The sequence below is a fragment of the Aythya fuligula genome, chromosome 23 (genome assembly GCF_009819795.1).
Source record: "Aythya fuligula isolate bAytFul2 chromosome 23, bAytFul2.pri, whole genome shotgun sequence".
Taxonomy (NCBI): domain Eukaryota; kingdom Metazoa; phylum Chordata; class Aves; order Anseriformes; family Anatidae; genus Aythya; species Aythya fuligula.
This window is the reverse complement of record NC_045581.1, coordinates 6,489,244-6,516,281: the sequence shown is the minus strand read 5'-3', so window position 1 is coordinate 6,516,281 and position 27,038 is coordinate 6,489,244. Positions and strand designations below refer to the sequence as shown.

The 27,038-nt window shown below is 46.6% G+C and overlaps 4 protein-coding genes across 7 annotated transcripts; 2 read left to right on the top strand and 2 right to left on the bottom strand.

Annotated features, from left to right (window-relative positions):
• The first annotated feature begins 1,029 nt into the window (after positions 1 to 1,029).
• On the top strand, positions 1,030 to 6,591 carry SYNC (syncoilin, intermediate filament protein). Of its 2 annotated transcripts, XM_032202383.1 has the most exons (5): positions 1,030 to 1,182; positions 2,251 to 2,669; positions 2,823 to 3,745; positions 4,762 to 4,886; positions 6,034 to 6,591. In XM_032202383.1, the coding sequence occupies exons 1-5, from the start codon at positions 1,139 to 1,141 to the stop codon at positions 6,095 to 6,097; spliced, it is 1,575 nt and encodes a 524-aa protein (XP_032058274.1). In that variant the 5' UTR covers positions 1,030 to 1,138; the 3' UTR covers positions 6,098 to 6,591. The 2 variants fall into 2 exon arrangements, with proteins under 2 accessions (XP_032058274.1, XP_032058273.1); XM_032202382.1 differs by having other exon boundaries at positions 2,251 to 3,745.
• Positions 6,592 to 7,017: 426 nt separating this feature from the next.
• RBBP4 (RB binding protein 4, chromatin remodeling factor) lies at positions 7,018 to 15,147 on the bottom strand. Its single transcript, XM_032202307.1, has 12 exons — positions 15,043 to 15,147; positions 14,384 to 14,531; positions 13,849 to 13,994; positions 12,401 to 12,574; positions 11,355 to 11,470; positions 11,033 to 11,193; positions 10,784 to 10,910; positions 10,599 to 10,676; positions 9,395 to 9,471; positions 9,233 to 9,290; positions 9,010 to 9,120; positions 7,018 to 8,177 (listed from the first exon to the last, which is right to left on the bottom strand). Exons 1-12 carry the CDS (start codon positions 15,056 to 15,058, stop codon positions 8,112 to 8,114), a joined length of 1,278 nt encoding a protein of 425 aa, XP_032058198.1. The 5' UTR covers positions 15,059 to 15,147; the 3' UTR covers positions 7,018 to 8,111.
• A 1,312-nt stretch (positions 15,148 to 16,459) lies between these two features.
• On the top strand, positions 16,460 to 21,325 carry ZBTB8OS (zinc finger and BTB domain containing 8 opposite strand). Of its 3 annotated transcripts, none has more exons than XM_032202393.1 (7): positions 16,473 to 16,639; positions 18,068 to 18,092; positions 18,556 to 18,677; positions 18,865 to 18,947; positions 19,331 to 19,383; positions 19,638 to 19,674; positions 20,050 to 21,325. In XM_032202393.1, the coding sequence occupies exons 1-7, from the start codon at positions 16,552 to 16,554 to the stop codon at positions 20,134 to 20,136; spliced, it is 495 nt and encodes a 164-aa protein (XP_032058284.1). In that variant the 5' UTR covers positions 16,473 to 16,551; the 3' UTR covers positions 20,137 to 21,325. The 3 variants fall into 3 exon arrangements, with proteins under 3 accessions (XP_032058286.1, XP_032058284.1, XP_032058285.1); XM_032202394.1 differs by having other exon boundaries at positions 16,590 to 16,639; positions 18,068 to 18,106; XM_032202395.1 differs by lacking the exon at positions 19,331 to 19,383 and having other exon boundaries at positions 16,460 to 16,639; positions 20,050 to 20,096.
• A 2,083-nt stretch (positions 21,326 to 23,408) lies between these two features.
• On the bottom strand, positions 23,409 to 26,523 carry LOC116497976 (zinc finger and BTB domain-containing protein 8A-like). Its single transcript, XM_032202070.1, has 3 exons — positions 25,563 to 26,523; positions 24,462 to 24,631; positions 23,409 to 24,193 (listed from the first exon to the last, which is right to left on the bottom strand). The coding sequence occupies exons 1-3, from the start codon at positions 26,521 to 26,523 to the stop codon at positions 23,864 to 23,866; spliced, it is 1,461 nt and encodes a 486-aa protein (XP_032057961.1). The 3' UTR covers positions 23,409 to 23,863.
• Positions 26,524 to 27,038: the final 515 nt, after the last annotated feature.

Below are 27,038 nucleotides of genomic sequence, written 5' to 3'. Positions count from 1 at the left end.
TGCACGCGTGTGCCAGCAGGCCCGGGAGATGGACAAGAGCAGTTATTTTAAACCCGGCGGCCAGCAAGGTGACGGAGGTGGTGACGCGGGGCCGGGGCCGGGGTGGCATTTGGCGATGTTGCAAGCTGTGGTGCGCGTTGCTGGGCGATTTCGGGGCACGTAAGCTGGCGACTTCCTGAGCCGCGAGTGCCGACTTCCTGAGCGGGCAGTGCCAGGGCGGAGGTAGGCTGCATTTCGCTCTGATACATTAATTAATTTGGCTTTAATCGGTCGCTTCTGCCCTTCACCTCCTCCGGCCCCGCAGCGGGGGTGGCCACGCCAAGTGCCCACTGGCCACGCTGCCCCCCTGGGCCACTGCACGCACGCTGGTGTGGCAATATACCTAAAATACGCACTACGTGTAACTGTGTGTTAATTATAGCACCCCAAAGGGTGGGGTTAGGGTCCTGCGGGGAGGGCGGGTGGGTGGGCAAGGGTGGAAAGCAGAGCCCCAAGAGGCGAGGGCAGCGGTGAGGGCAGCGGCAGCGCCTGGGAGCGCGGCCACGGCCCCCAGCCCCGGGCTGGAGAGCAGAAAAGGGGGCACGGGTGGGAAACAGGGGCTGTGCTCTGCAGGCACTGGGACGGTGGAGACCTTAAGGTGCTGGTGTTTGATATACTCGCGTGCTTCAATAAATAACAAGTGTGTCAAGACGCCGTGCTGCCAGCGCCCCGCTAAGCCCCTGCTCCGTGCACAGAGTAAGGCCGCACAGATTCACAGCCACGTGCTGCGTCCTCCCCCGTGCCCCTTCCAGCCGCCCCTGCTGGACACAGACCCCTGCAAGTCCCAGGGAGACCCCCCCCTGCCCAGGGACCCCCATGTCCCCGTCACGTTTCCCCCTCATAGGGCTGGCAGGGATGCTCTGGGGACGTGGGGCTGCAGCCAGCCCTGCGGCTGCTGCTGCCAGGGATGCAGGCATGGCCCTCCCCGCCCTCCTCCTCCTCCTCCTCCTCCTCCTTCTCCTCCTCCTCCTCCTCCTCCTCCCAGGGCGGAGGGCGGCAGCACCCGCAGCTGGCGCTGCAGCCGGGTGAAGCGGCTGCCGGGGGAGTCTGATTTCCAGCCCCGTGTATTAATAACCCCCACCCGCCCCATGCTAAGCCCATGTGCAGCACAGCGCCGGGGGCACCGGGCTCCTGGAGAGCAAGGTAGGAGCTGGGGAGGCGTGGGGGGAGAAGGGCTCATGGAGGGGGGTGTGGGGCAGGGCAGGGCACTGTGAGACCCCAGGGTGCTGGGCTGGAAGGGGGGTGCTGAGGCTCAGCCCCCCCAGGGGGCATCGCAGGCACCCAGAGAGGGGGCGAGGGGGTGGCAGGGGGAGCACGCCCCAGAGGCGCAGCTCGGAGTCGGTAAGTTTGGAAAATAAACGCTGGCAGCGGAGGGGGGCACGCTAAGCACTGCGCAGCCCCCTCCCCACCTTTCCCCACGCTCCCCGGCTCCAGCGGTCAGGCCGCTGGGTCCGAGGCTGCGATGTGTCATCGCTGCAGAAAACTGCCTTATTAGGAGAGAAAGTACCGGTGAAAATCTGTTCTTTCCTTAAAGCCGTTGCAGCGAGCCGAGGCCGCTCGGTGCCAGCCCGCGCTCATTCCTTTGGGGATGACGAGATATGAGCTCAGCCCGCGGGGCCGGGAGGTGAGAGCATCTCCCCGCTGCCCCCGTGGCAGAAAAAAGCCCCCGCCGGGCCCAAGATCGTGCTCAGCTCCTGCCCCAAATAGCACCCGGGTGATCGTGAGCTGGGAACGTTTTGTGGTGGCAGCAGCAGGTGCCCGCCGGGGATAATGCCCGGCTCGGATGACACTGCAAAGCCGGGGCTGCCGCGGGCCCGCTGCCGTGCTCTGCTCCGGCCTCAGCCAGCACGGAGCCCGCCTGCGCTTTAGCAGCGCATTCCCCTGCCATGAGGTTATGCCACGGAGCTGGAATCCGGGCACGTTGACTGGGAGCGCCTCACCGGCCGTGCCGTGAGAGCCGCCGGCCACCCCGCTGCCATCCCGCCGGTGCCGGTGGTCCTGCTGGGGTGACCCATGCGGGTCGTTCCCCGTTGTGGGGACAGAAGTGCTGCTGGGTTTTGAAGCACTTGCTCTTCCTCTGCCCCAGTCATTTGTTTTGGGATGGTTTCGCTCTTTTGTTTTGGCCCACGTTGAAGCAAACGGCTTGGGTCAAAGTTGTCCTCGGGCCACGCAAGCGGCACCGCGCTGGCTGACATCTCCTCTCCTTTGCAGGGACCTGATGGCAGAGCCAGAGCCCCCTCCAGAACCACGGCTGGATGAAGCAGGAGCGGCCCCGGCCCCGCAGGGAGAGGCTGCGGGCACTCCTCCGCACCCAGAGGCTCCGCACAGCCCCTCAGAGCCAGCGCTGGGCGCGGGGGCTGCTCCTGCACACAGGGGCAGCCCGGGCGCCTGCCAGGAGCTGCAGGCAGACGTCGGGGACGCTGCCTTGAACCTCAGCATGCCAGGGCCACTGCTGGGCGAGCACGAGGCCGGGGCAGGAGCCCCGCTGGATGCGGATGGGGCAGGAATCCCACTGGATGCAGAAGCAGAGGGGGCAGAGATCCTGCTGGATGTGGATGGGGCAGGGATCCCGTTAGCTGTGGAAGCAGATGAAGTAGGAATCCTGCTGGACATGGATGCCAGTGGGACAGGGATCCCGCTGGATGTGGATGGGGCAGGAGTTCCACTGGATGCGGAAGCAGAGGGGGCAGAGATCCTGCTGGATGTGGATGCAGCGGGGATCCCGTTAGACGTGGAAGGAGATGGAGCAGGGATCCTGCTGGACATGGATGCCAGTGGGACAGGGTTCCCGCTGGATGTGGATGGAGCAGGACTCCTGCTGGATGTGGACGCAGACGGGGCAGGGATCCCGCTGTACATGGACACAGACGGGGCCGGGATCCCACCAGAGGTGGACGCAGAGGGGGCAGGGATCCCGCTGGACATGGACGCGGAGGGGGCAGGCACCCCGCTGGACACGGAGGGCACGGAGTGTCGGTGCCTCACCCTCGAAGAGCTGGGCGACTACTTCCAGGAGTGCATCGAAGCCGTGGAGCAGCTGGAGAAGGAGCGCGACAGCCTGATCGAGGAGCTGGCCCAGCTGCGGGAGCCGGCGCTGCAGGAGATCCGCCATGCCCACGAGGAGATCCAGGCCGCCTGCCGGCTGCTGGCCAAGGTGGAGCTGGAGAGAGACAACCTGAAGGATGAGATCCGGCAGATCAAGCAGAAGCTCTTCAAGGTGACGAAGGAGTGCGTGGCCTGCCAGTACCAGCTGGAGAGCCGGCGCCACGACCTCTCCCAGCACGCTGCCTACCGCGGCGAGCTGGAGACCCAGGCCGGGCAGCTGTCCGGCGAGCTGTCCCGCCTGAAGGAGACCTGCGAGAAGGAGAAGGAGGCGCTGCGGCAGCGGCTGGAGGCTCCTCCGCGTCGGGAGGACAACCAGTACCTGCAGGAGAGCCGGCGGCTCTCCATGGAGTTCGAGAGCTTCGTGGCGCAGAGCCGCCGGGGCCTGGAGGAGCACTACGAGCCCCAGCTGCTGCGGCTGCTGGAGCGGCGCGAGGCCGGGGCCAAGGCGCTGCAGGCGCTGCAGGGGGAGATGCAGGGGATGAAGGAGGCCCTGCGGCCCTTGCAGGGGGAGGTCAGCCGGCTGCGGCTGCAGAACAGGAGCCTGGAGGAGCAGATCGTCCTCGTCAAGCAGAAGCGCGACGAAGAGGTCGGGCAGTACCGGGTAGGCGTCCTCGGTGGCGTGTTCAGGTTTGGGGGTCACTGTCTGGGGGCACCAAGGACTGGGAAACCAAAGGGCTGGCTCACAGGGACGAGGGGGGAAAGGGGTGGATAAGGGGGGCAGCGAGGTGAAATATCTCCCGTGGGTTTCAAGTCAGAGGTGTCCCCCTCCCTGAGGATTTACTTCATGCCCCTAAAGAAGCCCCAAAGTCTAAAACTCGGTGACTCAGCATCCGTGCCTCACTTGGTCTGGATGCTCAGCATGAAAAGACCATTACAGAGGCATGAGCAAACATTCTGGCTTTTGGGAAGACTTCCAGGGCAGGCCCACGCGTGGGTCAGCAGGCTCCAGGTGAGGCCGTGTCAGCCCAGAAACCCACAGACACATCCCCATACCCCGGGGGGACAGAAAGGAGGTGCAGGTACAGCACCAGCACCACAGCTCAGCATTTGATGAGAGCTGCTTGTGGGTGCTGGAAGAGAGACGTGGGGCCGTGCCAGGCATCCCCCGCATCACCTCGTGCAGAGAGAAAATGCAATTCAATATCCACAAGAGCACATTTGGCAGGGTGGCTCTGCCGCCCGTCTCACTGCCAACATTCCCGGCCACTGCTGCTGTCCCCACGGGCCGGGGCTGGGGCTGCAGCACAGGGACCTCCAGGGTCCCACCTTGCTCGGCAGCTGGGACCTTTGGGGAGCCCCTGGTGTGCCTCCGCGTTTTCTTCTTCCCATTCCCGTGTTTATCTTCTCAAGGGTTTTAGATTTACACAGCGCTGACAGCTTTTCAAACGCACACCTAGCAGCGTAGGGGACAAATCCAGCCAGCAGGGAAGCCAAAGCACGCGCTGCATTCCAGCCCTGGCTCCCACCTTCGTAGGAAAGCAAAGCTTTTCTGCAGAGGCTTCTTAACACCATTTCAGGCAGCCGTCAGCCTGGCTGCCCCTGCCTGGAGCAGAGCACGGACGGGCAGAGCCCCGTGAGTGCTCCCCCATAACCCGATCTTGGCTTCTTCACCCCCAGGAGCAGGTGGAGGAGCTGGAGGACAGGCTGAAGGAGCTGAAGAACGGCGTCCAGCTCCAGCAGCGCAAGAACCAGGAGCTGGAGGAGCTGCGGAGCAGCCTGCACCAGGAGCTGTCCATTTACAAGTCAGTCTGTCCGTCCCGGGGTGGCCGGGGAGGGCTGGCAGCGGGCGAGCCCGGCGCTCCTGGCCCCGCACACGCGGACGGCACGGGCACAGGCTGCGGCCGTGGAAAGTCCGACCCTCTGCCATGCAGCGATGTCATGGAAAGTTCTGTGCAAAATAGAAGCAGGGGCTGCCTTCCAAGAGGCAGGCGCGGCAACTTGAAAAAAAATATTTCCCTAGGAACACATGGGAGGGAGCGGAGAGTTCTCGGTTGGGGGACGTTGCTGCAGAGGCTCTTCAACAGAGAGAACCGCCTCCCTGCGAACCTACACGGCTGCTTTCACTCCAGACTTCTTTACTACACAGCTTCTAAAGCTCCAGAAAATGTCCCTCAGTTTGGGGACTATTTTACTTGCCAGACTTTGCATTGTTGTGCGTTACTCCAGTCTCAGCTGTGCACATCCTTAAGCATTTTCTGGAGCTTTACTGCCGCTGTAGGATTCCTTTTTCCCCTTCCCCACCCACCACGGGAGGGCATCCCCACCACCAGCAGCTGCAGTTCTCTTTTTTCCACGAAAGACTGCAGCGTGATAAGCCAGGGTGAGGCAATCTTCCTGTTTCAGCCTGTCACATCAGCAGTCACTGCAGGATTTATTAACGCGGGTAACCGCATTGACAGCTCTGAACAGATCCCAACAACCCCACGTCTCTGCTGCGTGGGGTCTGTCTGATCGCAGGCTGCAGAGGCCAACATCCAAGCCCAGGAGCAGCTGCAGGCTCTAAATTCCTGGGGATCTGCAAATTGCCATCACGGGAAGCAACAGGGCTCCAGATTTCTTAAATGTCAGGGCACCTCGAGTTCCACATTTGAACCAGGGACCTGAGTTAGGTACATCTGAGCTGCTCCCTCCTGCAGCTTGCACCAGACCTCAGGTTCCCTCCTGCCAGAGCTCGTGTGACTGCCAAGGGCTCTGGTGGGGCTGGCCTTGTGTCTGCACAGCCACAGCACCGTGCACTGAGCCAGTTTTAGTGTCAGCTGATTGCTTTTCTTCCACATCATGAAATGGAAGATTTTTCAGTAGTCTGTCCCTGTTGCCCATTTTCTCCAGCCAGAATACTTTACACATTGCATATATTCCAGACCCTAAATTCACTTTCTACCCACACAGGGGCTGCTTAGAAATCTATGGCCACCTCTGCAAAAAAGAAGAAAAAGCAGACGAAGACTGCTAGAAACGACACTCGTCCTCTTCACAGCAGAAGCGGAGGACAGAGGCAGCTGCAGGGGACGTTTCCTTTCACTGCTTATCTCCTGCTGTACAGCAGCTGCCTGAAGTCAGGAATGCCAGAGTGCTGCTGATCTTCGAGTCAAACTGCTTTTCCACAGAGGAGCAGAGAAAATTATACTTGCACTGAAAAATGGACACATATGAAGAATAATAATGTATGTTTTGCTGTGTTTGGAAAACGTTATCTTGTCTTGTTCCATAGCTGGATTGTAAGCCTGCACAGAAGGTGTTTGGGAAGGCGGTGTTGGGGGTTGATTTTTGAAGTTTACATACAGGTGAAGCTTTATCCTTTTAACAGGACTCTTTTGTAACTCAAGTGCTGTCTGCTGTATTGTGACATGCTCCAATGTGGGCCACAGAAACTGAAGCTTGTGGATAAAAAGGTTTCCACTTTATATAAAGTCTCACACTGAAAATAAAGGTCAGTTTAAGAAGCTTTTGATTTCTCAATGTTGTGTCTCAAAGAAAAATAAGCCTGTGTCAAACCATGGTGCGTGTAAGGTGTCCAACTATTCATGCTGCAGACTACTTAAAAAAATATTCTTGGGTAAGAGCTAAAGACAGACCTAGTAGTCAGACAGCAGCACACCTGGGGGTAAGGCACACTCCCTCCCGTGCACTCCCAACTGCTTGGAGCTATTAAGTGCTTATTGCACAAAACAAGCAGCAGAAATAAGAGGAGGTGGCGTTGAAGAACATGCATTATGAATGTAAGGACTATCCATCCCAGCACCTACCCTCTCGCAGGTAGAGATTACGCCTGTGCTTTATGCTTGCTTTCTCTGCTTTCTGAAAAAAATAGTTTACTCTCAAGAAAACTGCCAATGCAGAAGGAAACCATCAGCACAAAACCACACAGCAATGCAGCGTTTATGTAGAAAAAATTTATTCCATCTGAAGCACTTACACGCAATTAGTCATGAAGAACATGGAGAGTAACAGGTTGCTGGTGGAACAGGACACCCTAGTGGAAGATGTGCAGGATCTAGTGGTCAAGGACTAACTCCTACAAAAGGTAGTTCATCCACATGTAATTTGTAATTTGCTTTACATGTACCAGCTACCAATGCTGTTTTAGATTACTGGGCATGCCATCTGTGGGACATCAGCTGGTAAAAACATACACCTTTACAACTTGGTGGCCCCAAGTTTTAAAAACCATTTCACAGAAAGGAAAGAAATACATGTGAAAACACAGCTCAAGAAACACACAATAGAGCAGGATACATGGAAGGTGAGCAATGCTCTGCAGGAACAGCTAATGTACCCGAACTGCTGTTGCCCAGCAGACGGGAGAAGAGGGATAGGACCAAAGGAAGGAATGAAAAACCCAGAAGTACCAGTAGGGAAAAAAAATATATAAAGAAATAATTTCAGTTTAAGTCAGAATCTGCTAGTCTTTTTTTGCCCCCCCCCCTTTTTTTTTTTTGTATCTGCAGAGGCAGAAAAAGCCACACAGGTACAAATTAACTAAAGGAATCACAAGACTTCTCAGCTGTACTGAACAGGGCAAGACCTTCCACACTCCATTTCTGAACTGCCAGTGGATTAACACTTGTATCATCTCCATTGGCTTAAGCATATTCTGGCAGCTCTACTGATTTAACTTTTGTTTGAATTAGGCAAAAGCCCGTAGCCGTAGCAAGCTAAAGACAAAATAAGAAGAAAAAAAAAGTTTGCTCTGCATGAGGAAAGCAGCTAAAATGGGACAGCCAGCTCTATACACAAGAGGTTGCTGTAGGAAATATGACCAAGGAGCTACAGTGCAGAACCAGCTGAGTTGGGCTAAGCCCTTTTCTTAGGGAGTACTCACTGTCTGGGATAAAAAGCAGTGGATGGTATCTACAGAAGGATGGCTGAACACAAAGTCTACGTGTGTCTCAAAACCAGTGTTAAGTCAGTATCAGGTTGAGAAGGAAGAGAAGGAAAAAAAGACTAAGAACATGAAGAGTTATCATCTAGGATCCTTGACCTTCTGGATCCACGCTTCCTTCAGGATCTTCATCATTGTATATGTTCTCTGCCTGCAAGACAGAAGCGGAGGAATTGAAGCACTTAGCACCTCATTTAACAGGATTCCATCTGCTAGAACACTTCCAAAAGTTCTGGCAGTTTTCTATCTGCACACATAAGTTACCTATCCCTGATCCCTCAAGGCTATTTAACATAAAGGCTGCAACACAGATTTCTTTTTGGAAATAGCAACGTCTTCAAAACATTTGAGAAGTACTCTTAAGTTACCATAGCTTGTGGGAATCTGACTTCTTACAAGTAGAGACCACTGCAGGGCTTATTTCAATTAAGACTACCTTGTATATGTTTAATAGATCCTTTACTTTGCTGCAGCACCTTCCAGAACTATACCGAATGCTGCTAAGACAAAGCCTCCGTGAACCAGTCTATAAATAAACCAAAATTAGAAGAATGGTCTTTAAGGTTATTCGAACTGCACAAGACTGTTCTCCAAAACTTTCAACAGCTGGTAATTTAAATAAGCAAGCTCTTTCTACTCACCGCTACCCCTCTCCATCCACAGGAGGATATTTATACCATTTGCAAACATTTCATTTGTTATGACAGTAACTAACAGAAACCTCAATTTCACTTAAAAAAAAATCTAGCACAGAAGGAAAAAGAAGTACTCTCTCCTTTTTTTTTCCTTTTGAATAGAGAAATAACACAGTTTCTCAGTATTTGTAAACCCTTGTTTCTAGCAAATGGATTTCACAACCCATTTGAGACTTAGGCAGCTCTACAAAGTCATTCTGAGAGCTGTAAATAAAACAGGAATGCTGAAATTCAGGCAGTTCAACACTCTCTTATCTACCACTTCCTGCACTTTCCCAAACAACTTACCATTTGCCAGACTTGCATGATATTATCTTCTGATACAGAACAGATTACCCAGGGTTCGTTGGGATTCCACGAGAAATCAGATATCTTTGCAGTATGACCACCATGAATAAACTATTACAGGGGAAAGAAAAAAAAAAAAAGTGGTGGTGGTAACATTTTCAAATCTGTGTTACAGAGATGAGTGATATAGGTCAAAACAATCAATGAGATTCAAAAGACTTACCAATAGCTCTGGGGGACCATCTTCAGCATCCTCAGGGGACTGTTCTTCTCCAATTTTACTTTAAGAGAAAATGAAAAGGTTGTGTTTATTTTGTTGTTGTTGTTTGTGATGCAATTCATCAATAACATTTTGTCATGACAACTTGACGAATTTGGGATTTACCTCAAGTCCCAAACATTTAGCCTGCGGTCAGTGCCACTGGAGGCCAATATAGTTTCATTATGGGGAGACCACTGAACCTACAGACAAGGATGAATTTAGAAAGCAGATTAGTTTTAAGAAGCCATAACACTACTGACATTCACAGCAAACACCACTGTATCTTACGAGAGCTTTATGAAAAGGCAAATTGCTATTAACTCAAAATATGAATGTGCTCAACAATTACATTCTAAGATAGCGATTAGTTTATATAGTCACGAGGCATTCGAGCACCAAAATGGTACCACACATAACCTCTCCTCTAATGAACGCCACATATTAAGAAGCATAAACAACTCTCAAGGATATTAGCTACTCCTTAATAAGGACTGCACGAATATAAACTGCAGATTCCTTAAATAGTAAGTACGGTTTACACATGAGAAGAAAATCGCTGTAATACAGCTTAACTGCCCAAAAGCTCACATTAACCATGGCTGCTGGAGATAAATCTCTCCAAAACATACCACTCACTAGGATCACAGGATTACAAATTAAGACAATTCTGCATGCTAACCTGACATTTAAGACTCTGGTTACCTCTAAATAAAATTATGTACAGAATCTTTTAAGTACCAACCCTTCCACAAAAAAAAACCTTCTACATATTTTGGTTCTGACTAATGCATGAGTTGGAGATGGAAATATTGTAACTGCTAAGCACATGCTACTAATGATGTTAACTTTCTATATTTACAACGAGCAAAATTAGCAATTATTTTTTTGTCACAAGATGGTCCAGCAGTCCCTTTTAGTGATTACCAGCTAAAACCTTCTTCCAGGACGAAGCTGAGAAGATGAAAACACTGCAGCTATTTCATTGTGCCTCCCTGCTTCAATCTGCTACCATGAATAATTTACATTTACTCTGTACTGCTAGTATTTCACTCTTAACATTGTGGACAAAACTCTCAAACATTTCCTTGTTACATTCTGACCCTGGCTTTCTGGATACTCTGAACTGTGCTGGAGTCACCCCCACACAGAAAGCTACACATCTCCACAACAATAAGCCAGGAAATTATAAGCAGATGAGAGAAAAGAACATGAGGGTTTTAAGTACAAGTACACTTAATAAAAACATAGAGGAAAAGAATACTTTTCATTTTTTCCCAGCCATCTAAGTAGAACTAAGGGCATAAAAGACAAAGATATTTTGTTGTACCTGAAATATCTCATCTTTATGGGATTCAAAGGAGTGCAACTTCAGTTTTAAGTTCCTCAAGTCCCATAACGCGACAGTCTAGTCAAAGACACAAAAACATTTTGTCCTGAAGTAACCAATATAACACATCCACATTTACACATCAGAAACTAAATAAATATGTTCCAAGTTCAAGGCAGACCTACCTTGTCAGCTGATCCTGTAGCCAGGATAAACTCGCTGTAGGGATTGAAAGAGAGGCAGTTGACTTCAGCTGTATGAGCATCCACCGAGTGACTAGGTTTGGAGGTGTTGTTTGACCGCGTATCCCAGCTGGAAGGAGAAAGGAGAATGGAAATAAAGGCTTAAAGCCAGTTTTACTGATGGAATTGGAGGCAACTGGGAAAGCAAAGCATACAGAAGTGCTCATTTTCTAAAGACAGTACCCCACTTACATCATGAGCTTCTGATCATCAGCAACAGATCCAAAAAGAGATTCATGGAGCAGGTGCCAAGACACGTCTTCCACTACCGCTGTGTGCCCTGTGAAGATGGTCTTCGCATCCACCACTTTACCTTCTTTTGGAACAGCACTAATATCCCACAAGCAAATAGTCTTAAAAAAAACAAAACAAAACAAATTTGAATCCTGAGACAGAAATTCTCATCACCTCTCCTGCCTCCTCCCCCCTCAAGAAAGAAAAACATTTTTAACCTTTTGCCAAGGGTCACAAATAAAGTGCAGGTCGTACCCCAGCTAATACTTAAAGTACTCACATGATCATCAGAAGCACTAAGCAAATGCCCACTCAGGTTTGGGTTCCATGACAGCCCATAACCTTCTTTCTGGTGTCCACGAAGACGCAGATCAGGGTTACACTCTCCAGAAGGGTCTGTAAAGCAGCAGCATAAGAACTCCAATGCTTAGTATCACTTTCAGTGCGTCGTGGAATACCTGGCATTAAGTTTTACTGTACTTTACTAAACTCTGTTTTCTATTTCCAACAGAATGCCTCTTTGTCCTTTTGAGCATTATCCCCACCCTACAAATCAACTCATTCAAAAAAAAACTGCAACAAGACAGCACAGAGCAGTTTGTCTGCTTAAACAGACAGAGATTGTATATTTTTTCAGAGCTGCAAATTTTTAGGCTGGATGACCTAGCAGTGGCCCTTTCTAAATTAGTGCTATGTTACCTGCTGAGGAGTCAAAGAAGCCCAGTAGCCACCTTCAGACTCTGGCACGATGCACCTGGTCTAGCTGGATGAAGGAGCAGCAGCAGCCCAACCCAATTACTGCTCAGAAAATTCTTCCTAAACATTCTGCTGGTGGAGTATTGTTCTTTCTCTCATCATCTCCAACCCTACTTCAAAAGCGATAAATACACTTCTGATCTTCCCCACAACTGGCAGAACTAGTTACTCTGTGTGATCTTGCCAAGCTCATCAGTAAATGAGAGGTAATATCCTTGCAGATCAAGACAACATTTCAGCTACCCAGATCGTATCATTTCCAGCAAGCCACCTTCTACCACTCCAAATATCATTACATACACTGACATGGCAAACACACTAAGACAGCAAGAGAAAAACACGTACCTTTGTACTGATACACATCAGATATCTACGTTCACGTCTCTACAAAATAACCTTTCACACTAAATGCCCACTTTCCTCTAAAATTACAAGTGATATAGAATCCACAGAAGTTTTCAACCTCTTTTGCACTACATCAGCTTTTTCTTAAGAGTATTTTCTTAAGAAAAGGATGTCGTTTATATTCTTATGACCTCTGAAGCACAGACATGACAAAGATTCAGGCACCTGGCTTAGAAGGGTGTTTGGTGTAATCAAAGACGAGGACATCGCTGGATGGAGTCTTTGTGGCAATGATGCAGGGGTTCTGTGGCATGTAACGCGCTCTGTTCACTTCGCCCTCGTGATTTATCTTGATTTCAATTTCAATTTTTCCACTAACTGACCCAAAGCCTCCAAACTCTGGAAAAAAAGAGGTATTTAATAGTTGTAAATAATAAGTCATTTTCAGAACAAGACACAAAGATCCAGACTCAGTTACTGGTACTACCAAGGACTTATTTTGGGTGAATAGTCGTAAGAACAAGCAACTAGAAGAACCCAGTTTTCAAATGGCACATTGTCTTAAATATCTCTATTTACAACATAAAAACATCAGGACTTTGGCTAAGTTTAGAGACAAACTGTTTTCTTCTAAAACAGCACAAGACCCAAACTCATCCTACCTAAAATTTTGATCTGTAATGAAGATATGTGCTGTATATTTGAAATGAATGTGTTGTAACTGCACTTTCAAATATAACGAAGTTCAGCCTTGCAGAACAGACAAAATTCTGATATAAAGAAATTGCTGCACAAGGTTTAAAATGTGAAACTACGTAACTTGCTAAAGCCACCTTATATCTCTATAGTTAGTTATAATAACTTTCTATTTTAAGGAAATTGCACAGCAACATTCTGGCAAAAAGAAGGCTTGCAATTTCCTTTTTTTTTTTTTTTTTTTAATCAGAATAGTGTATTTTTGAGAAATATCAAGATAGAATGGAAACAAATTATTGATTAGACAACATTGTGTTCATCAATAACTGAGAAGCCCAAAGATCAAAACACAAAATGCATAATCCAGGCTTCTGGTAAAAACAAAAGCTAAAATTAGGTCGTTGAGGACTTGCACCATGTAGAAAGATTGATTCAACCAAACAAACGTGAGAAGTGCCTAACTTGGAGCAATGCTGACAGCCAACTAAGATTACAGAAAGCATCAAATTCAAGGCCAGTTCACTGAACAAAATACAGTCATCTTTTCATCCAAGCCAGGCTGGCACAAGTATCAGGCAGCAGAATTCAGACTAGAGGAGAACATTTGAAACGATACACTGCTTTGAAATAAAACATCCTTTTACGTGAGTGACTTTCTCACTGAGTTTATGTAATGCAAAAATGATGATAAAACCAGGTTAAGCAGTTCTCCAAGAAATTCATTGTCGACTCATGATGAAAAATAGAGGGGTGAAGTTTTTCCCTGCATGCTTTTTCAATAGGACTTCCAAGACATTATGCAGATACATCAAACGTGATATTTGTCCATTAAGTAAGGATAACAGAAATAAACTGGCCAGTTCAGGAGTAGTATCTGAATTTTATTGCCTGAATGTTAAGAAAAGAGAAATATTCTACTGAGAGGAGGAGGAAAAAATGGTTAAAATTCCGTCTGGCTGACACCTTTGTCCCCTTACCTCCTTTCTCACTATCATAGTGCGAAGCATCAAACTGCGCGTCGTCATTCGGCAACTGCACGCTAGCTATCACGAGATGATTTTGTTCATCTGAAGTATGGGTGCCCAGCACTAACCGATGAATACTGAAGTCTTTGCCCTCAGGTCTGCAAGAGAAGAAAGTTGAATGAGAAACAAAAGGGATTCACATAAACACTGAGCTGACCGCAATAGCTTTTGATGACAGTGATTATACTGAAGTTATATCTATATTTATTTCTGCGTTAGAAGAAAGGAGACTTGTTTTTAAAGAAGGTGAAGTGGAAAGAAGAAAAGCATCAAAATCAAGGGTGTGAAAATGTCTTCTCAGTGATAAAAGGCTTTTATTTTCACAAAATGAAACTGACTCTAGTATTTGTGGTCCTCAACTTGCTGATGGCAAGGCAAGGTAAGGATACAAAAAGCAATTAAGACAGAAAAGAATCATGTAATGCCTTACTTCAGCAAAAAAGGATCCTAGATTTACAATTTATCATGGTTTAAAGGAGCAGCTCACCTTGTGACATCCGGCAGCCACTGCGCAGTCAGGCTGGGCCACTCCAGAGCGTGGGTCATAACCAAATCGTACAAGAAGGGAGTATTCTTCTTCCATATTTTGTACTCTTCGTTGATCACACGTTCCTCCACCGCATCATCAAAGGCTGCTAATTTTTTTTTTTTTTAAGAAAACACACATTAGCGTTGCGAATACATTTATAATAAGCATGCAATGTCACAAACGGGCACTGAATAGAGAGAAAATCGTTACGGGCACCGCTTTGTGGTCAGCCTGCCCTGCGGGCACAACCCCGGGCCCCAACCCCGCTGCCTGAGGCGCTGCGGGGCCCGGAGCGCCCCGTGCAGGCGGGGGCGGCCCCGAGCTGCTACCGAGCGCCGCGGCCTGGCCGGAGCCTGGACCCAGCGGCCCGCAACCCCCCGGGGCTCCCCGTGGCCGGGTGCCACCCCCCAACCCCCCTCAGCCCCTTCAGGCCCCGCCGCATCCCCACAGGCCCCGGTAGCCCCCCCCCCAACCGGGTGCAGGCCCCACAGGCCCGGCGAGGCCCTGCCCGCCGCGCGCCCCCTGGCGGAGCCGCCCCAGGCCCCCGAGGGCTTCCCCCGAGCTCGGCGGGGCCTGGCTGAAGCCTGGCGGAGCATCGGGGCCGGGCTGTGCCGTACCTTCCTTGTCCGCCATGGCGGGGCGGCGGCGGGCGCTGCGGGGCCGCGCGGAGCCGTCAGGCCGCGGCTCTATTGTTCCCTGCCCCCGCCGCCTGCCGCCCCGGCGCGCCGCGCACCCCCCGTTCGCGCGCCAACGCCGCCCAATCAGCGCCCGCCGCCGGGAGGCCGCGGCCAATCAGAGAGCGGCAAGGGGCGGGGACGGGCCGCGCGCGGGGAGGGGGGAGGGTCACGTGGGATGGAGGGGGATGGGAGGGGGAGGGGGGTGAAGCTCCCCTGGGAGCCGCCATTTTGCGGAGGGGAAAGGGAAGGGGAGGGCGGCGCGAGCCCCTCGAGTGGATCTTAAAGGGGCAGCGCCCGCGGGTACGGCCTGGGGGGGGCGGCTCCTGCCGGTACCGGGGGCGGTGTGAGGGGCCTGGCCCGGTCCTGAGCACCCCCTGAGCACTCCCTGGGGCCTTGCGCTGCCCGCAGTCGTCCCTCGCTGCTTCTTTCCCCCAATTTCCCTTCAGAGTATGCAGATATAATGTACCTGAAGGGGAGAACCCCGTGCCGTGCTGTGACTAGCACAGACGCTGAGTGTTTTGTTAATAAATATTATATGGCACCTAAAAATCTAGTGTTTGTGTTGTTTGGGGAAGTCTTGCGCTCAGCTGTGGGTAAATCTAAAAATGCACAAAAATACAGAGAAAGTGAGAATAGTTACTGTACCTGAAAATCTACAGATCTAATCTGAGGAAAAATTAATTAGATCAGAGACTCTGATTAACTTGAGTCTAAGTCTGTTCAGTTTATAGATACATACTGGTATGAAACTCAGCAACTACTAAGGTCTGATCTGAGAATTAGGCTTCTAAATATCAGTTCCTTTTTTTTTTTTTTTTTTTTAAATGAAAATCACCCCTTCCCCTTTCAAAAAAAAAAAAAAAGAATTCAGGAGGAAATTGAACACACACGGTTTTATTTGCCATGCCCATTTTTCTAGGATCGAAGCCTTAAATGAAGTCACTCTCTTGAAGGGGAAAATGCTTTTTTCTTTAAGGCTGTGTGGAAGGCTGCAGGGTTTCTGTCCCAGCTCGGGGTCTGGAGGCACCAGATACTCCGGCTTGCAGTGGGCTGAGCACCCTCGGCTGTAAAACCTGGAAGCCGAGAATACCTGAAGCATGAACGTTTAATTCACCTCATAGCTGTTTTCATTATTTTTCATTATTGCAGTGTTTTGAGGCTGAATGCAATGCCTGGTGAAGAAACGTGGTTCCTCCCCGCAAAGGCTGCGGTGCGTGCTTTCCGCCAGGACTGCAGCCCCTCGCCTCGCCGCGCTCTGACAGCGAGCATCATAACATACTGGGTTTAAACACACCAGCATACAGCTGTTACCAAGCTGCTGCCGGGTGAAAAAAACACCAAAAAGGGTTTTTGCAGCGGCAGCACGAGAGGCATGAGGCTGAGCGTGGGCGGCGGTGGCCATGTTCTGCGCGAGCAGGAAGTGGGTGAGTGGTGCTCGGCCCAGCAGCGATGGCAGGCGACGAGAGGGACTACAACCTGACGGCGGAGCAGAGGGCTACCAAAGCCAAATACCCCCCGCTCAATAAGAAGTATGAATGTGAGTGTTTTTAACGCTATCCCATACAGCACGAGTGTGACGGTGCAGTCGGGGCGGGGGAGGAAGGAAGAAAGCAGGATATGCTGTTTAGGTGCTTGTGGGGTTTTGTAGTATGGTAATTTTGTGTGTTTAGACTGTGGGATACATCTCTAGTTGAAAACAGAGATGAGATACATCCATTTCTCTTTATGGAAGGTGGCTGCCTTTTTTGTTATGGCTGCTAAGGAAATCATATGAATAAATTAGTTAAGAGACGTAGGCTGAAAACTTTACCCTTTTGAGCTATTTCTTAGCTAGACATTACATTGTTTACTTCCTTTATATTACAAGAGATAAGCAAGAGTGTGTTGGTCTTCTGTGTGGTTTTTGTTTTTTTGTTTTGTTTTGTTTTTTTTGGTATTTTCTTCTTCCTACATGTACTACTACAGGATCATTCTCTTGTATTCCCTACCCCTGGAATGACTTCTAAGAAATTTCAAGCCAAAGGGCGTCAGCCCAAGGGCCATCGTAAGGCACTCACAGGAGACCACAGAGTGTCTGTTTTCTATTTGAGCAGTGTCTGTTTGCAGGGACAGTTTACATTACTCTGTTAGAAGATGTATTTTTAGGATGTGTTCAGATCTCTATTTGATAGCAGTGCAGAAATACAGTGACATATTACAATAGTTGCGTTGCTTCTATAACTGGAAGAGATTTGATTCTTCTTTTACGTTCACTGGAATTTGTTTGCTTTAGAGACAGTTGTCGAGAAACTGTTAATAGTGTATGAATGATCTAAACAGCATCAGAAGCATCATTCAGTTGGAGTGATCACAGCGTGGCATATTTACATCCCAAGATAGCCCTGTTTCTACCAACCTGGCCCAATTTTCCATTTCTCTTGTTTCTCTAAGGGAATATAAATGATGTTCATGTAAAACTTGATACATGCTTGGGATGTTAAGCTTATGCTATTAGCGAAGATTACTTTATATTTTGTATTACACACTTAAAATTTCTCCTTTTTGCATAATGGGTGTTTTTGGGTGTGGACAGGTACGCTTGTTCACTGAACTGTGAACATTTGCAAATCTTATCCTCTGCATGAACAATTTTAAGTCCTGCAGACTTCAGCAAAAACTCTTTATTGCTGTTTTTTTTTTGTCAATTAACTTGTAGAAGCCTGTTGCATTACACCAGCCATACTCTGAACATAGGGTACATGTACATGTAGGGCACTACCACAATTTGTATCAAACGCTATTTTTTTTTCTGCTGAGCGGAAGGCTTTACCTATGCTATTTTTCCTAATACACTGGAAGATAGATGATCATTGTTCACTGTCTCAGGATGAATGTAGAAAGTTATTATTATAACAACAATATTTTTTATCCTTGTTTTAAAGTATATGTGGTGATGTCATGCCTTTTCTTTTTCCTTCCTCCTCAGATTTGGATCACACAGCAGATGTGCAGTAAGTATGGGCAGGTAGGATTTATCTATATGACAAATGCGTTATTTCTTACACTGATACAAGTCTGGGGTGACTGTTAAAGACTGGTTACAGATGGACCTTATGGAACTAGGAAATGTCATGTACTGAGTTTTTTTGATTGTCTATTTCATTTCTGCTCTTCAGAAGGCATAGAACCACATACTTGGTTTCTTTGCTAAAGTACTATTGCTGTGGTGCTTCTGTTCTTTGGGAGTGTCTTTTGAAACCTTCTTTTAAATGCTTGCCCTTACAACAAATTTTTTCTAAATTCTATGTAAATTCTAAAATCTATGTGATCTACCCAAATGCATAGATATAGAGGAGCATTTCTGTGCAGTCACTTCCTTTGTATTTGTTCTTATGTTCGCATTTCTCACCTGCATAATACTTCTATTTATTTATTTATTGTTACAGTGTGGTAAATTATCCTGTGTCTCTTTAGGCTACATGCATGGGGAGACACTTTGGAAGAAGCATTTGAGCAGTGTGTTATGGCCATGTTTGGCTACATGACTGATACAGAGACTGTGGAACCTCTGGATACTGTAGAGGTAGAAGCAGAAGGTAAGACTTTTTATATTGGATTTTTAGATGTGGTTTTGTAATAGTGGATGAAAATTCAATTAAGCATAACTAATCTGAATCTTCTAGTTGGGCAGAAGCTGTACATAAGCTGCACTCTTAAAAATGTTTGGGTGTTCTTACTGGGGCAGTCAACTGACTGACTACCTTCTCTGCTTCAATCATGCAGGGCATGACATGTTGTCTCTTCTCTTTCACTTCTTGGATGAGTGGCTGTATAAATTCAGTGCCAATGAGTTCTTTATACCCAGGGTAAGTGTTTTGTTTTGTTCTATTTCCATTTTGTGGGACAAGTCAATTCTCTGGTAGTATGGGCTCTGAATGCACTGTCCCCTTAGGGAAGAAAAAGGGACACAACAGATCACTTAGGTGTAAGGCAGAAGATACCAAGGCACAAAAAAATCAGAAATAAACACTTAGCTTTGTTTCCAAAAAAAACAGTCGTTACCTGCCATTATACCTCAGTGGCAGCTCTTCTGTCTGTATGTTCCAAGTAGCAGTATGCATCTTTGAGAATGCTCAGATTTTCTGGTTTTAGCTTCCATTTAAACAGTAGAATATTCTTGTTAATGAGGTATTGTGCCTGAATATAGAAGATGTTCTAACACATTTTTTTTCTCTTGCTTTCTCTGCAGGAGGTGAAAGTGCTTTACATTGACCGAATGCAATTCAAAATAAGATCAATTGGGTGAGCTTTAAATGATTAACTAAGTAATGAATATCTTCCACTGAAGACACATGTTGCCCTCAGTCATCTCTCTGAAATACTGTGATGTACTGGGAGGGCACTGATGCTTTCTAAAAAGTGGATTGTGGACTCCTTTACCATTCTTTGAGGCTTTAAATCAAAGTCTCACTGTCCTATGTTTGTCAATGAAACTAGTTGTAACATTTGATTACATATTACCAATACGATCACCTCTTTTCTTTTTGCTTTTAAAGGTGGGGAGAAGAGTTCTCTTTACAAAAACACCCTCAGGTATGCAGTGATTCACCTGTACATCTTTATGTTTTAGGGGATAGGGAGGGGGTGGTGTCTTTTAAGTCAGACCTCTAAGTTGGCAAGAGATCCAAGTATAAATATATTTGAGTGGTATCACAGGCACTAATAACTTAAGGTCTTACATCCTGCTTTTTTTTTTTTTTGTGAGTACATTTCTGAACTGTTGAGCTGATGTTTCCTTCACACTGGCAAACTCAACAGTTTGTTTGTTTTTGTGATGTACGATAAAATAGTGAAACAGTCGATATTCAGAATGTTTACGTGAGTTTGGTTCTCACATTGTTATCACAACTTCTTGCTTAGTCTTATTTTGCTTAGAAAATTCATGCTTTTGTGTCTTTTTCATTCTAGGGCACAGAGGTCAAAGCCATAACTTACTCAGCAATGCAGATCTGTGAAGAAGAAAAGCCAGAAGTCTTTGTCATCATTGATATTTAAAGCAAGAGAAATGTAACTAAGCCGATACTTGTCACTGGCTGACAAAAGTCACAAGAAAACTGTAACCCCCATGAATGGGACTAAGGAATTAGCTGATTCAAATCATAAATTGAAGGGGGTTGTGGGAAATGTTATCCTGTATTTTGACTTGAGGATGGTGAGCCAGACCAACACCTGCATGCCAGGAAAAAAAGAGCTAGTTGGGTCTGGGGGGGATTCGAGAAGAGAATTAATGGGATGAAAGTCTCTCAGGAATGCTGGTAGTCAGCTTTTAAAGCTGATACGTGTGTTGGGTGCTGTATGAACTAAGATAAAGTAGTGGAGCTGCTAGCTAAATACTAGCTTTTTGTAGGGTGGCAGGAGATAATTACATGACTTCATTTGCAAATTTAAATAGAATAATTTTGATCTCTTTTGTATTATCTGAAGGGTCCTAAATATCTTCAGTGGATCAGTCACGCCACCAGGTGGTGCTGACTTCCTGGAAATAAATTTCCAGATAAAACCTTAAAGCATGTGACCGTGTACAAGGAATACTAATAGCCATTTATTATCCTAAAAAAGTAGACTGCTTTGCTGCCACTGTTGAAAGGAATTCACCAGATTCTCTGCAGGTTCGCTCCTAACTATGTGTTGTGAAAGCTGATTCTCATCTTTTAGAAGAAGCAGACAATCTGGATCAGCTCCCATTTTTTTTTATAAAGGACAATGTAGAGCATCCCTCTGGTAGGAGGACTGTGCATGGCAATTCACATGTCAAACTGACTCTTTTTGATTATTGCACTGTTTTTTACCACTGAGAGGAGTCCATGCGTTTAATCTCTTTTCAATATATACAGCGTTCTGAGATTGTATGCCTAACCCCTGAAAAGCTTCTTTTAGCTTTTCCTTTAAAGTCAAACACTAGAACTTGAGATCACTAAATCAAAAATAAATTAAAAATTGTTTTGTTTTAAATCACGGGACAGCAAATGTGCATTACCTGCCATTGCTATTCAAATGTGACATAGGCACAGTGAGTAAGGGAAGGTCTGCGCTGCCAAGACCTGTTTTTTATGGTAAATTTTAGAGGTGCTTTGCCACTGGAGGTAATGTCTCATCTTTATTTTGCTGTAAAATCATCTTAAATGGACCGGACAGTTTTTATTTCCTATTGTGAAGATGAGGGATAAAATCTATTTTTGAGAAACCTTTGACACTGAAATAAAACCAACTAAAAGAATTGACGGCTTTGTGTGAATAACTTTGGCTGTGAGTAACTTTGGCTGGTGGATTTTTGAGTCTAATAGATTACATTTGTGCTTTGCTCTGCTGAGGTGAGCAGACCCCTTTGTGAACAAATACGATTTTCACACAGCGGGTCTTCTCTCCCCACTGAAGGAGCCCAAGGGCTCCAGCACGTGCCCGTGGTGTCCTGCTGGGCCTGGGGACAGTGCCAGCATGGTGGAGTTGTGGAGAAAGAGCGAGGCCGGGGCCTGTCCCCAGCCCACCGGCCCGGGGCCCCCAATGGCGGCCGCGGCGGGCTCGGGGTCCCTGCTCCGGGCCCTCACCCGGCCCAGCGCCGCTACTGCCCCTCAGCAGCGGCTTCGACACCTCATTGGCTGGCTGGGTCAGGTGACCGCAGTTAGCCAATCGGGCGTCGAGTGTGAGGCAGTTTTAATCTCCACAGCGCCTGAGGCGAGAGCGGGGCCGTGAGGTGGGTGCAGGGGGCAGAGGCTTTTTTTAAATTTATTTATTTTCTTTTTTCCCACTAAAACGAGAGAAGGGATGTTAATGTAGTTAAACTTTAACGTGGTAGTGCTAAAAGGCCATGTACACCATCAGTCACAACCTGTAGTGACACCATAAACAGCTCTGCTCTTACAGCTGCTGACAGGAACTTACTAGAAAAGCACTTAATTGTTACTCTTTTTTTTTTTTTCAATATTTAAATACGGTAACACAGGTCTGAAATTCTCCATTTTAACAGCCCCAGGAAGTGACAGGCCTCAATAAGCAGGTGTTTTCTCAGCTGGCCATATTCTCACCCAGCTGGGGCCCAGCTCAACACTACCTGCAAGCAGCTACTTCATAAACATGCTTGAACAGCAAAACCTCCCTTTTTTGCTGTTAGTTGAGAAAGCTTTTCATGTGCAGTCCCTGTGGGATCAGCTAGAGGCAGCAGTGGCAGTTCTGGGAGCAGTTCAAAGGAGAGGGTTTTACACAGGCACACTAAACCTGTGGAGGTGTTTGCTAAAGGGTACTGTTGATGTAAGTATAGATGAGTCTAAGGGTAGAGTGGGGAAGTACTTCAAAGAGACATGCATTGGTGACTGCTAGATGTACTAAATCCTGAATTAAGAAAATCCCCTAAACTGAAAATGTTTGGAGTCAGGGAGAGCATTAGGGAATTCTTCCATAGGGTTGTCCTCTTCTACTTCAGATTAGTAGTTATCTGCTAATGACGCTAGTGGAGACAGAACCTTGAATCAGTATGACTGCTCTTAAATTCTCCAAAGGGAATTTTTGCTCATTTGGCAGTAACCTTAAGCTACAGGTCCTGCTAACCTTCCTTTCTAAGGAAAAGTGGAATAAAAAAGAGACATGAGAGCAAACAGCAGGTCTCTATCAAGAGTTCCCATTGTTAATGCCGTTCTCTACTTAGTCCAAAAAGCTTCTATTTTTTCACTTCACCTTTTAATAAAAAAAAAGCACTAACCATTTTCAGTTTCTCTAGGGAGGCTTGGTTCTCTTACTCAAAAGAGAGTAAGACTGCAAAAAGAATATCATTACTAAAGCTGAAGACTCCAGAAGTGCAAAGGTTGCTTAAGCTCTAAAGGAAATTGTAATTTTTATTGTTTGGTCAAGCAGCCTTCGAGCATCCTATTTTCTTTTTAGGATAGCTTTTCTAAAATAGCTACATGATGCATGATGTGTCCAATTGAAATTAAAGAGGCTTATCCTCTGTGGTATTTTAGTGTAAGACAGACAAGAGTTTAAGCAAATCTTGCACCAGTCCTGAAAAAAATGGAAGAAAGCTGAGAACTGTACTTCCAGTGATTGCGCTTTTATTTCCTTGGAACCATGTCAGTTTATCTTTGCTTTAAATTCACAGTACAAAAAAAAAAAAAACTTCATACCTGAAAAGGCAAACTCATACTATGGAAATGCACTACAGATGTGCTGTTCATTATTCTACTCTGTATGGCAGTGTTTATTCTTTAAAATGGTTCATGCTTTTCAGAACTGTGAGGAACAGATCGATCAGAAAACAAAGCTGCAGTACGGCAGGAAGAATTCTATTTGTTTACTCCTTTCTTAGGAAGTTTAAGTGTATATACATGTTAGTTACAGTGTCAACAAAATTGTTTTACATTTCTTAGATGCTTTTGTAAGACTTTTTCAAAGCAAATTATCATTTTTTTTAAATCTATGTAGTATAGAATCTTCCTTGTGGAACTGTAAAATAGTTTATACTTTCCTTATGAACCGGAGCTCTGAGTAAGTCTTCGAAGAAATATAAAGCAATTTTCCTAAATAGTTTCCAGATAATAAGTAATTTCTGGATGATGTTTAGAAGTAGTTACACTGTTGTGTGTCTGTGAGTACAAAGCAACACGTTTGTAGCCCTATTTTGTTTCTAACAACATCATTTTAACAATATTTAATGAACTAATAAACCAGCATTAGTTGGTAAAACACAAGTAATTTAATCTTGAATACCGCAATAACAAATATACAAATATATCTACCTAAGATTTGGTTTCACCTTTTCATCTGCCTCATTCGGAGTATCATCACTACTAACATGTCGGACAACCAAGTTATACGGTTCCTCCATTGTTTCATCATCTGATTTCTGTTCCTCTTCCAAGGCCCAACTGGAATGTTTGTTTCCTGTGGAGGAGACAGGAGAATGTTCTGCATCTAAATCATCAGGGTTGCTGTCAAAATTAGCTTCTGCTAGACACTTATGGCACAGTCTGTAGCGTCTTGTTCCTTGCTGAACAACACATCCTGTTAGGTCAGTTACATGCCGCTTGCATTTTCTGCAGATAAGTTTGCCGGCTTGATGTATCTAAAAAGATATAAAATTTGAAAAGGTCAGTGCTCAACCAAACACAGTTTATTTTTACTTTTAAATAAAAGAAAAAAGGAAAATTCACTGGATTGTTCTAGAAAGTAAAGGTAAAAATCAAATTTTCCAATTTAAATACTGAATAATTGAAGTTGATACTCAGCTAGGACACCTCTCTGGTACTAGTTATAGAAATGACCGAACAGCTGGTACCAATGAAATCTTGGGCTTTCTTTCCTAGGCTGAATCTCCTGCTGACATGACATACCGTTTGGAAGTGGTTACGTAAATGCTCCAGTCGAGTGAATCTCTTCCCACACGCTTCGCATGGGTACGGTCGCTCCCCTGTGTGACACCGAAGATGTCGCTTCAGGTCTGCGCGTCGTTTCACCGTGTGTGTGCAGAAGGGGCACTTGAATCGCATCCGAGGTAGGTCATCTGTCACAGAGGAACACAGGGAACATGTCAAACACTGCAGTCTTTCTTCACATTTGATTATTTTTAAGCTTAAATAAGTAGCAGGTCATTTTTCCTCTGGTTTGTCACTAAATAAAAAAAAAAAATCACAAAATATCATCCCTAGAAAGCAGTAGTTTTTACTGAATATGTTAGGCATTTGATGACATATTTTTCCTTATTCCAGGTGTTTAATTTTAGACATACAGATGAACATGAATACATAGATGACAATGTATATTATAGCTGACTCTTGCATTAGCTACTACTTCAGAAATTAGGTATTTGTAATCTCTGTAGTATAGCAGGATTTTGAAGTCTTAAAGTTATGCCTTTATAATAAGCTATATTAGATTAGTTCCCAAAACAACGTGTGTAAGAATGTAGCTGTCAGCTTTATCCCACCACCTCAGACACATGCTGCCAGTTCACCAAGAGCTTAGATGCTTTATGCAGTGCAACCAAGCGATCGTGAAGTTCTGGGCTGGTTTGCACCTTAAGGGAAATGCAGCACGGCACCAACACCAGGAACCTTCTCTTGTAAAGAGCACAGGTTCAGGCGGAACACCTCTACTCCTGCCACATACCAGGGGTGTTACATGGGTGATCCAGTCCTTCAGGTCCCTAAGTCAATTGCAGCCCTTTAGGCATCATAAAACTCCATTTAGGTCCAAATAATCAGGCACGTATTATTTTAACTACAGAATACCTGGGTCAGGCTCTCTGATTCTAATTCTCTTGTCCTGTTCTGGCTTCAAAGCCTCTCATTCTGCCAGGCGCTACAATAGAGTAAGTGGTATGTCAGTAACCTGACAGACGAGGCATCATTTTGGTTCTCATGCAGCCATACAAGATTCTCTTATCTGACTTCTAAATAAAGGCCAACTTTGCAAAATCCGAAGTATTTTTTTACCTTCATTCCAACTACTCATTACACCTAAAACTGTGGGCACTGAGGTGTACAGTTCTTCTGCTTTTAATTCCATGAACTCAGGAGAAGTTCGCGAAAGTTCTTGTTCTAGCTGAGCAACAGACCACCTCTTCGGTATTACTTCTGATTCGTGATTATATCCATAATCATTATGATCAACATCATTCTCTGCATCAAAATCAGCTTCCTCTCTCACCCGAGAGAGGTGACTAGAGTCCGATGCATTGCAACCTTCGCCAGGCCGCTCAGCTTTGTTTGATTTGCACTGCCCAAAATCACGAGTTTGGGACAATCCTAGATGCTTTCGGCGCTTTCTCGTTGAGCTCTGTTTTCTGCCCCTCTTTGATAGCTGTGTGTCTGCCCGCTGCAGAATCATCTGTGAGGACAGGTAGCTGCTGTAACTACTCCACGAGTTTTCATTCACCATGTTAGCCTTTTCATCTGGAATTGAATAGGAACGCCTTGGGTTGCTCTTTGCTTTTCTTCTGGACCGATAAAGAGTTGGATGAGCAGGTTCGCTGTTGGTACTTTTGGCTGAAAGGCTAAGGTATTGATCCTTCTCCTTTTCATTAATATCCAGAGAGGATTTAATGTATGTCTTGCAGACATTAAGAATATCTGTCATCTGCAGATAACTAGCAGCTGACATTACTTCAATCACATTTTGACCAGTTAAAGGCAATATGCCTGAATACACAAAGTCCAGGATAACCATAAATGTCTCTGGAGAGAAGACCTCGAAAGTAGCTATTGTTGGCTGACTCGTGTCCTTGGAGCTCTGTGAAAGCAGCATCTTGAAATACCCACTACTGGCAAACAGGACATTTCGATGCGCTTTGAAAACCTTCCCCTCCACCAGGATACTGCAGTCGCAAAATAAGTCTTGCTTCCGTTGCTCATTTAACTGCTCTAGGAGGTGGAACTGATGGGAAGAAATCTCCATTCCAATGAAGGAGTAACAGGAAGTCTTGCTCTAAAGTAAAGAAAAAAAATTAAAAAGCATATTCATGACAATCTAAAACTAAATCGATGTTGCTGAATGCTATTTTAAAAGATGAGCACTATCTTTAAAGACATGAAGCTGCAAGCATCGCATGCCCCATATAGCTCCACCCCCGCGCCCCGCATAATATAGCGGAGTAAATTGAACAACTCTAAAAGAGGTGAAAAGATGCCTCGGCAAGAAGAGCGCATAACCTAAAAGTCCAAGATTGCATCCGAGAAGACAGAAAGGATTCACGGACAGGACAAAAACGACTCAGTCCTTCAGCAGCACGGACTGCCACGCTCCGGGTGCGAGTCCCTGCGGCCAGCAGCGGGCAGAGCCTCCCCCAGCTGCCGGCCGGGCTCCCCCGGGCCCGGCAGAAGCCGCCGCCGCTCACCCGCGCCCCGGCCGCTCGGCCCCGGCAGCCCGAGACGCCCGACGGGCGCAGAGCTCCCGCCCGGCCAGGCGCGGCT

Coding starts and splice junctions, on each gene's coding strand:
- ZBTB8OS (XM_032202393.1), top strand. CDS start 16,552: ATGGCAGGCGACGAGAGGGACTACAACCTGACGGCGGAGCAGAGGGCT. Junction 18,093..18,555: donor GATCACACAGCAGATGTGCA/GTAAGTATGGGC, acceptor GTGTCTCTTTAG/GCTACATGCATGGGGAGACA. Junction 19,384..19,637: donor TTCAAAATAAGATCAATTGG/GTGAGCTTTAAA, acceptor TTGCTTTTAAAG/GTGGGGAGAAGAGTTCTCTT.
- LOC116497976 (XM_032202070.1), bottom strand. CDS start 26,523: ATGGAGATTTCTTCCCATCAGTTCCACCTCCTAGAGCAGTTAAATGAG. Junction 24,632..25,562: donor AATGAGTAGTTGGAATGAAG/GTAAAAAAATAC, acceptor CCTCTGTGACAG/ATGACCTACCTCGGATGCGA. Junction 24,194..24,461: donor TACGTAACCACTTCCAAACG/GTATGTCATGTC, acceptor ATATCTTTTTAG/ATACATCAAGCCGGCAAACT.
- SYNC (XM_032202382.1), top strand. CDS start 1,139: ATGTGCAGCACAGCGCCGGGGGCACCGGGCTCCTGGAGAGCAAG. Junction 1,183..2,250: donor CCGGGCTCCTGGAGAGCAAG/GTAGGAGCTGGG, acceptor TCTCCTTTGCAG/GGACCTGATGGCAGAGCCAG. Junction 3,746..4,761: donor AAGAGGTCGGGCAGTACCGG/GTAGGCGTCCTC, acceptor CTTCACCCCCAG/GAGCAGGTGGAGGAGCTGGA.
- RBBP4 (XM_032202307.1), bottom strand. Junction 11,471..12,400: donor CAAACACCCTTCTAAGCCAG/GTGCCTGAATCT, acceptor GCTGCTTTACAG/ACCCTTCTGGAGAGTGTAAC. Junction 9,291..9,394: donor CTAAATGTTTGGGACTTGAG/GTAAATCCCAAA, acceptor TTTCTCTTAAAG/TAAAATTGGAGAAGAACAGT.